At 37.3% G+C, this 10,000-nt stretch overlaps 1 protein-coding gene across 1 annotated transcript in view; it reads left to right on the top strand.

The window, feature by feature from the left end:
• Nucleotides 1-3,903: 3,903 nt before the first annotated feature.
• Nucleotides 3,904-10,000, top strand: part of LOC137993125 (uncharacterized) — a 34,768-nt gene continuing 28,671 nt past the window's right edge. Inside the window, exons 1-3 of the mRNA XM_068838806.1 lie at nucleotides 3,904-3,961; nucleotides 4,034-4,116; nucleotides 4,513-4,598. Of these exons, the coding sequence (XP_068694907.1) occupies nucleotides 4,560-4,598 (39 nt within the window). The 5' untranslated portion in view covers nucleotides 3,904-3,961; nucleotides 4,034-4,116; nucleotides 4,513-4,559. The remainder of the gene's footprint in view (nucleotides 3,962-4,033; nucleotides 4,117-4,512; nucleotides 4,599-10,000) is intronic.

Genomic DNA, 10,000 nt, shown 5'->3' on the forward strand with positions numbered 1-10,000 from the left:
ACTTTATGACCTAACTCTATGCGAGAATTGAAGAAAATCTCACCGTAGGAAGATTTTGGCGCGAACGTCCTTAAATGCCCATAAAGGTCTCCTGCGCATATTTTATCTATTACATATAAATAGTTTACTTCATAGAAAGTGCGGCGTACGGGGTTTTATGCACGAGTTGTTTGTGTCAAAAACCCGAACGAGCGAGGAACGAGCGAGTGAGGGTTTTTGACACAAACAACGAGTGAATAAAACCCCGTACAAAGCACTTTCTATGTCGTAAACTCTTTATTACACATAACATGAGAATTTTCATTAAAATAGTTTTCTGAACGCGAATTAGAAACAAAAACTCACTAACAATAGAACCAAATGCAAATTTAATTTAATTCAATAACAAAGTACGATTTGCACGATTTGCACGATTTGCACGAGATGCACGAGTGATTGGCATGGAAACGCCTTTACGCTATCGCTGATTGGTTATACTTTCACATGTGAAATAGCTGTACGCCATTCTGATTGGCTGTATAGGTCTTTTTCACATGTGAAAATAAAGCGTATAGATTTGTACAAATGAGCTTTATGGAATAAAATTCTCATGTTATGTGTAATAAAGAACGAATATAAAGTAAAGAGAACAAAAAAAAATTCTTAACATTTATACTTAAATTAATGGGAAGAGATATGAAATATATCAAAGCAAAGTAAAAAACATATAGAAAGGAAATAAAAATTACAGCACAGAAATACAAAATAAAGCTGTTTGAATATTGACGGGAAAGGCGCGCCATATCATCGACTGAATCAGGGGGAAGACCTTAGATAACAATGACCTGGACCAGGTTGAGTCCGCGATTCTCGAAGTGTCATGCGGATTTTCCCATAAAAATGCCCTTGAAGCTCATCAAAATGGCGGCGAAAGAGTAGAGTGCTCCACTTGTAGGATACATAGTGTATTTAGTCTGGAAAATGTTCTGAAGAGCGTTTCGAATGATTTCACGGGTAAGTCGGCAGGAAGAATGCTTTTTAAATAAAATATCTGACCTTTACTGTGTGAACACTAGTTTTCTCTCGTGTTTCCGCTACAGTCATTGTTATTTAAATGATGCCTTGATCATTTCTTAAATAACAAGGACCGGAGCCAGGTCATGTCTCGATGATTGGGAAGGGGAGAGGTGGGAATAATAGGGCTTTTTACAGCGATCTTTGCTGTTTCCGGACGCTGTAAACAAAGATACATGCCAAATTCGAAGGAAATGGCGGTAAACACGCCGTCATGGAGTCAACTGTTCTCTGAGAGCTTTTCTGATTATTCGGGATATGTTACGAACTTGGAAGATGCTATCAAACTTATAAAGGGGTATGAAGTCAATACAACGAGTTCATTTACCGTTACATACCAGACTAGAGGTTTTGGAAAGTCTCCAATAGGTAAGATCTCTTTTTTTGTTTTTAATCAATGCAAGTTTATTATAGGTCTTAATTATTTTTTCGAAAAATGTTATTGTTATTGACCGTTTTTGGCAATTATGGTGACTAGGGACTGGGATGGGGCCATGGAATTTGTAACAAAGGAAATTATTGTAAATTCTTATCCACTTTCTACGATGGAAATGATAAATTAAATTACCCACAAAATGGAGCTTTTTCAAGAACTTAGGAAATAATTACCCTTTCCTTCAAGCCCCTCCCACCCACCCCAGGTTTGGAAGCTGGGGCAAGGCATCTCCAACAAGACTCCATTGAGATCCACCTAGGGTTGCAACAGACAAGAGGTATTTCCCAGTGGCCACTGGTCAGGCACCTGTATTCTAGAACATGTATATTCTAAAATATTGAATAGCCATTTTTCAATTTTTTTAATACACTTCACTTGTCAAAAACAAACAGTTTTGGCTAAACAGGTCAGTTTTCACTCAATTTTACGTTAAATATCAGTGAATCATTTAGTAGTCAGTGCACAAAAATAATAACTTCCAATCACTGTAATCTAGTCTAACACTGTTTCAGTTGCTACAAAATTCCTTGTGTTGCTCATGACTATTCCTCTCTTTGAATGACTTTTCCTCTTCACTATATATCAGTAACAGTCACTTAGCAAAAAGGTAAAATGGAATCATCGTATATATATTTTTTCTTTTGATAATGTGCATTGATATAATAATATTCAATAATAATAATAATAATAATAATAATAATAATAATTTACCACAGTATGTAAAGCCTATGCATTATTATAATAATGTATTATTATAATAATGACTATTATTATAATCATGTATTATTATTATAATAATGACTGTTTTCCTTTTAGTGTCCTGTTGCAATCTGGACCATTTTGGCACTCCAAAAGTTTGTGTCCAAGGATTACGAAAGGAATCCCATCAAATTCTAGATGCACTCCCTTCGTTGCCTGGACATCTTTGCAGTAAATATGATGCCTTGGATTCTTTTTAAGTTTTCCCCCCATTCTCTGTATTTATTGTTGCAACCGAATGGCCTATCATAATAATGTTACTGATACATAGTGAAGAGGAAAAGTTATTCAAAGAGAGGAATAGTCATGAGCAACACAAGGAATTTTGTAGCAACTGAAACAGTGTTAGACTAGATTACAGTGATTGGAAGTGATTATTTTTGTGCACTGACTACTAAATGATTCACTGACATTTAATGTAAAATTGAGTGAAAACTGACCTGTTTAGCCAAAACTGTTTGTTTTTGACAAGTGAAGTGTATTAAAAAAATTGAAAAATGGCTATTCAATATTTTAGAATATACATGTTCTAGAATACAGGTGCCTGACCAGTGGCCACTGGGAAATACCTCTTGTCTGTTGCAACCCTAGGTGGATCTCAATGGAGTCTTGTTGGAGATGCCTTGCCCCAGCTTCCAAACCTGGGGTGGGTGGGAGGGGCTTGAAGGAAAGGGTAATTATTTCCTAAGTTCTTGAAAAAGCTCCATTTTGTGGGTAATTTAATTTATCATTTCCATCGTAGAAAGTGGATAAGAATTTACAATAATTTCCTTTGTTACAAATTCCATGGCCCCATCCCAGTCCCTAGTCACCATAATTGCCAAAAACGGTCAATAACAATAACATTTTTCGAAAAAATAATTAAGACCTATAATAAACTTGCATTGATTAAAAACAAAAAAAGAGATCTTACCTATTGGAGACTTTCCAAAACCTCTAGTCTGGTATGTAACGGTAAATGAACTCGTTGTATTGACTTCATACCCCTTTATAAGTTTGATAGCATCTTCCAAGTTCGTAACATATCCCGAATAATCAGAAAAGCTCTCAGAGAACAGTTGACTCCATGACGGCGTGTTTACCGCCATTTCCTTCGAATTTGGCATGTATCTTTGTTTACAGCGTCCGGAAACAGCAAAGATCGCTGTAAAAAGCCCTATTATTCCCACCTCTCCCCTTCCCAATCATCGAGACATGACCTGGCTCCGGTCCTTGTTATTTAAGAAATGATCAAGGCATCATTTAAATAACAATGACTGTAGCGGAAACACGAGAGAAAACTAGTGTTCACACAGTAAAGGTCAGATATTTTATTTAAAAAGCATTCTTCCTGCCGACTTACCCGTGAAATCATTCGAAACGCTCTTCAGAACATTTTCCAGACTAAATACACTATGTATCCTACAAGTGGAGCACTCTACTCTTTCGCCGCCATTTTGATGAGCTTCAAGGGCATTTTTATGGGAAAATCCGCATGACACTTCGAGAATCGCGGACTCAACCTGGTCCAGGTCATTGTTATCTAAGGTCTTCCGAATCAGGGCGCTCTTTCCGCCCTGACTGAATCGACTGTCATGGATGATTTCGCGCGCGATTTGCGAATGAATGAATGAACTAAGAGCCACTAAGAGAGCCAATAGGAATACTTGATTTGCTCTTACGTATTTTCAATAAGCCAATCAAAGGACGAGAAAGATGTTCCGGAATCCCCAGGTCAGCACAAATTATTAAAGTACGAAGCTGCTCGTACGGTTGTACTCATTTGGTCACATTCATTGCTGTCAGTCATCTGTACGTGTCGTTTTCCATTCGCACTTTTCTCATTGTTTTTGATTCAACTACTTTTGGATCTTCGTCAAAAACCAACGGTAAGTTTTTGCTGTGAAATGGAGTTGTCTTACGACGAAAGGTGTTTTGGGGCGCCTTTAGTCCATCGTGAACAGAAGTCCACTTCTACATCTTCATGTACGTAAAGCAATCGGCAAACTCTCTTTTGACTTACGGCTGTTTTTGCTTGCGTGGTCCCAACTTTCAAGTCTTCTCGAATAAGGACTATTAACCGCAGGTCCCGTCTCAAAACCCTCGTCCATTTGATATTCCTGTGGGACGTGAAAGATCACAAACACTGTCCATATCACGAGCCAACTATATATACCGGTCGCCGGTTAATTGTGCTTCTTATTTGGGAGTATTGTATTTTCTAAATTAGTGTAACAGATCCAATAACCTTGATGCTCATTGAATACGTTCGATGTTTTTTTCAGACAATCCAGTGCTATCTGTCGGACCCATCAAACCACGCACAATTTCAATGAAGCCTGCGTTTGACATTTCTTTCAAATGGAAGTTTGTACGTTCCAGAAACATTTACTACGTATATACCTTGATCAGTTCAAGCGAGTTTTTTTCTTTAGTTTGTTGAAAATAGGATCAAGAAGTTGATTTGTTTGGATGCACTTTCGGGCTTTAATCGGAGGAGATCATGCCCAAATTCAAAACTTTTCAACTTTATGCGTATAAACTTAAACTCAAGGCAGCTTTAGCTATAAGGTTACAAACTTGCATTTAGTCATATCTTCGAGGTTTTGAACATGCAGTGATCATGAAAATCCCGTGAAAATCACGAAAGCATAAATATGCTTCGTGTAGCATTTATGTTGCGTAGCGTCAGGAAACAATTTGTTGTTAGCTCAGCTCTCAAAACAATTACTTAGGGTAAGTCACGACTGAAGTGGAAATCAGTTTAGATTCAAGCCCGGTATATGAGTCGCAAAAATCGTCGAGTTTAATTCAGGCTTATAAACAGGGGCTAAAAGGTGAATGCTGAAGCAGTGAACTTGTTGATATCAAGTGATACTATAGTATAGTTTAGTATATAGTATAGTTGTATAAGCATTGTCATAGTATTTATTCCTTGTTCTTTGATAAAGAAAATTTCTTTTTCTTTTTTTTTTTCAGGTGATTCGTTTGGTGTCTGTAGTGATCACAGCTGTGAGCTGCAAAAGGCAAACTCCCCAATTGAATCAGGTCGAACGAGTTCATAATGCAACTCATTCGATCCTTTGGAATTGTCCCGAGTGTAATCCTGGCAGTGGACTTAATGTCCAATGTGGCACCAGTGTCCCGTTCAACAAGTCAATTGAATGTGTTCAATGCACGCCAACTATCACTTACTCGGAAACCCATGATTATTCCAGCTGTAAGATCTGCAGAAAATGCAAGGAACATGAGAAAAAGTTTGGATACTGTAGTGTTGAAGAAGACACAACAAACTGCTCAGGGACATGTGAAAAAGCATATTACTGGGAAAACAATACTTGTCATCCATGTAGTGATTGTTGTGGGAAAAACATTTCCTTGTACCATGAAAAACAGTGTGAAAATTCAGCCTTGCCAATAACTCAGCAGTGTCAGAAAACTATTTGCGAGCATCCTACTAACACAGGACATCAGGATCACTTGCACGAAGAGGGAGCAAAAAATGGCTTTTCTCTTGTACCAGTGTATATGTGTATTCCTTTGGCAGCTATCATGATTGCCATCTCCAGTGTGCTTGCTTGGATGACGAGAAAGTTTGGTTGGAAAGAAACAAAGCCCAAAGTTAAACTTTTTTTTCATTCCATTTGTTGCTCATCTTTATCTGTACATGACTCAGAAGCAGATGTTGATACTTGTGACCAGTTCCAGGGGAGCACTGCAAACACATTCACATGGAAAGAAATTGAAATCAATGTTGAAGAGGCCACAGACAAAATGGAATCCTTGAATTCAGGTAAATTAATGTATGAGAATTGTTACAATTGAGTATGGTACCTTGAGCAACTAACTCAGTGGGAAAAAAATTTTAACCTTTAATCCAAAGCAAGATCAGTATTCAGAGTTACTTACCATTCAACGTTACTTACCATAGACCTTATTCATAAATGGCGGTCAATTTATAATTCTTTTGTCAAAGTGCAAATTAGCCTACCAAGCCTTGATACCCTACAGTGAATTGAAAAGAATTCTTGCTCTAAAATGAGGCTTGGTAGGCTGATTTGCACGTGGACAAAATAATTATAAATGTGACCGCCATTTATGAATAAAGTCTATGAACCAGGTAAAGGTGAAACATCACGGTTCTCCAAAAAATTTATGGTAGAAGGAAATAATTCAAGAAAGCGGCAGTAGTTTTGATTGAAGGCATGGAGTGCCTTTCATGCAGCGCTGCAGTGTGTCAGGTGGCTATAGGTGGGAGATCACTTTCCTCTCATTGGTGGGGGGGGGGGGGGGGGTTCAAGGGGACTCCCCTGGGAAAAATTAAATTTTGGGGCCACTGAAAAGTGCATTTCAGTGCATTTTGAGCTAACAGGGAAAGCATTTTAGCCACGATGATGCATGGCACCTTTATTTAGCCACATTTGCTTTATATCATGTTTCCATTAGACATACTATATGTACATTAAGGTCAACTTTAATAAATCTCTTCTCGTACCTGACCAAATTTCCCAGCAATGGTAAGTTAATTAATTAAGCAATGCATACTCTTAGGTGTGGGTATTTCCGTTTAAAGCGAACAAAAAATATGTGGACCAGTGTTGTCAAGTGATTAACGTGAAGTGCTTAGTGTAGCTCATAGTATGTACAGAAACAAAACTAAAATGATTGTCTTTGAAAGCGATCAAAGTCGGGTGCCAGTTTTCCATGACTGAAAACCTGTTGCCGGATTTTACGTTATAGGCTCAGTGAAATCTGTGCTTACAACAGTCTTAATTTTTCTTTCTGTTTCCTTTGTGAGATAAAATTTACATTATTGATACTACTAAAAAATGCAATTAAAGACAATGTCTTAAGCGTCAGGGAAATCGTGTTTCGGATGATTTCAACAGTTTTTACTTGTCTTTCACAAATGACGTATTTCACAGATCTTTGAAGCAGTTGAACTACAGCTTGAAGAACACACTGTTCACAGCCAGTTCTCAAATAGGATGTTTATGCAGATTTATTATCCCCCTTAAAAATATATAATTCAGGGCTTCTGATAGGGTGCAAAAAAAAATTGGAAATTATGCAGCACTTTCAAGTCTCATTATGCGGCAAGAAAGGTCTATTATGCGGTAAATTATGCAATTTCGTTTTAGGTAATTTAATTGTGTTTGTTTGTATCTAAGGGGAGCACAATCCATTCCTTGCTGTTCAAGAACATATATGAGCACAAGGGAATGATGAAAACATCTGAAATAGATCATTTGTTGCTTCCAGCTTCTTGATTAATTTGAAATCATAGATGGCTGATTTTGCCAATTTAGTGTCACATGACTCAGCTTCAGGGAGCTGGTTGTCTACCACAAACTTTCGAAGATGATCAACCAATTGAGCAAAACAACAGACCATCGTCAACATGAAACGTTTCTTTGGGTACTCTCTTGCCCTGTTTTTGGCCGAAATGGTGCAATTTTTTTCGTGCGAAGAAGCGGTAGGTGTTTTAATGACAAACTCATTTGTGAGGATGTTTATTTCAAGTAAAGGAAAATTACGTATTGCAAGCGATGATCCAGCAGTTTTCATGCAACATTATCTTCATAGAATATCTAAATGATTGCGATTGGTTTATTTAGAGAAATGGATTGTTTCCAATGAGCAGTCGCTTAGTATCAAAAACCAGCACCAGTTCCCGGACAAGTAAAGTGATGCATAGAATGCCAGTTTGTTGGTTCGTTCGTTCTTTCCAGATTTTGATGTCTTTTGAAAGCTAAAATGGCTTCAGATAATGAAGAGAGATTTGGCTCTTTTCTTTGGTTAACTTGTGTGATTTTGTACAAATTCTGCGATTTTTAATGAATTATGTGATTATGTGATTTGTTGCCATAATTATCAGAATCCCTGATATATATATTCTCTGTGATTAGCCGGTGCTTCCGAGACCACTAGATGCCGATTTTTGCCGGTTGGCAGAGCTTACAGAGAACACTGTGAAACATTTCATGCTGTTGTTGGATGGTTTTGTTAGCAACACTTACCTCCCAGAATTTTAATAGAGTTTTACAATGTACAAAACTTATTATGATATATACAATAATGTTGTTTACCTGGTCAGGGTTACTCGAAGCATTGTTAGTGCTAACCAGAATTAAATACCACGGAAACCTATAGGTTTTGATACCTCTTAACCAACTTTTAGGGCTAACCAGGCTTCGAGCAACCAGCACCTGTATGTCAAATGTGCAGCTAAGAGACTTTTTTGGTTTTCTAATATTTGATTAATTTAATAGTTATATTCATCTTGCAAATCCTTGTTAATTCTAATAATGTTATCTGTTTTAAAAGTTCCTTTTAGTGATAAGAGGCCATGCTTGCAGAGACTCTTGTCTGCTCCTGCTGAAGTGCATTACAAAGACAATCAGGCTTCTGGTGTCCCCAAATTTATAAGATCAGTCTCCCATCCAGGCTGTGTTACTGAGAAAAGAGTAATTAAGGAAAAAGAACACGAAATTCATCCTGTCCCTGTGATGAAATGTAGTGACAATAGAAGGGTCAAGAGGGTCGGGAAGAAGAAATATGGTAAGGGTTTCAAAACATATGATTTCTTAATTGTGAACAGGGGTGGCACAGTGGGGAGAGAATTTGCCAGTCCCACCAATGTAACCCAGGTCCAATTCCCGGTCACGGCATATGATAATTATGTGGGTTGAGTTTGTTGTTTGTCCTCTCCTTGCTCCAAGAGGTTTTTCTCTGTGTACTCCGGTTTTCCCCTCTCCTCAAAAACCAACACTGCCAAATTCCAATTCGATCCGTAATGCACAGACACATGTAGAACGAGCTCCTGAGCGCTCTTAAGGTGAAGGTGTTCTATGGGTAAACAAATTACATTTTACATGCAAAAGGTGTACCAAACATGATTCAGAGTAATTATAGCTGAATGAATTACTGGTAAACCTTCGGCATTCTTGGGTAAATTCTCACATCAAGCAGCAAAAAAAAAAGTTCAAATTGTGTCAATGTATTTTTTAGACAGAGTTTTTTTCTTTTAATGTGGCCCAAAATAGTTCATATTGCACTTAGGTTATTCAGTGAAGCCACTCAATACATGTTAATGCATCTTATGCAAGCTATCTTATACAAGCCAACAGTATGGGCAAAACAATCCTGTTAAACACTGTGCCAAAATTGCTAAAGGAATTGATGCTTGTCAATCAACCTTCGATCAAAAATAGGTGCAAATTAATTAAAGTGGTACCACATAGATTTGGATTGCTTTCATGATTGAGATCAATGACATTATTCACTTGTCATTTAATAGCAAAACTTTACAATGGGCATTAATTAATTTTGTTGTCCCAGCATTTACTTCCTGTTACCAACAAGAAGTTGGTAACAAGAAGGGCTGGCATAATTTTGTTCAAAATTGGTTTGAATTATGCCAGTGGCCAAGAGTTTAACTTAAAAGGAGTTGCTCTGGGGTTAGATCCTGATTTCTACTTCCATTTAAGAGGTACACAAAAACATTGATGCAAGCTCTGTCTCTCAAAGGTGACAAAAGACAGCTTTTTTTTCTATGGGAAAAAAAGACTTTTAAACAAATTGTACAAGACAATAAAGAAATATATAAGTACAATTATCAAGTAATACATAAATCTATGACAATAAAGTAACCAACATGAATGATTTCTGGAAGAGTTTGCCCTAAAATTAAAAGAAAACAGTATGGTAAGGGAAGCTTGAATCGAGATTGCAGATGCATGGCTGCCCAAAATGTGTCCCAGTTACTGTAAT

This window comes from Montipora foliosa, chromosome 2 (assembly GCF_036669935.1).
Source record: "Montipora foliosa isolate CH-2021 chromosome 2, ASM3666993v2, whole genome shotgun sequence".
Taxonomy (NCBI): Eukaryota; Metazoa; Cnidaria; class Anthozoa; order Scleractinia; family Acroporidae; genus Montipora; species Montipora foliosa.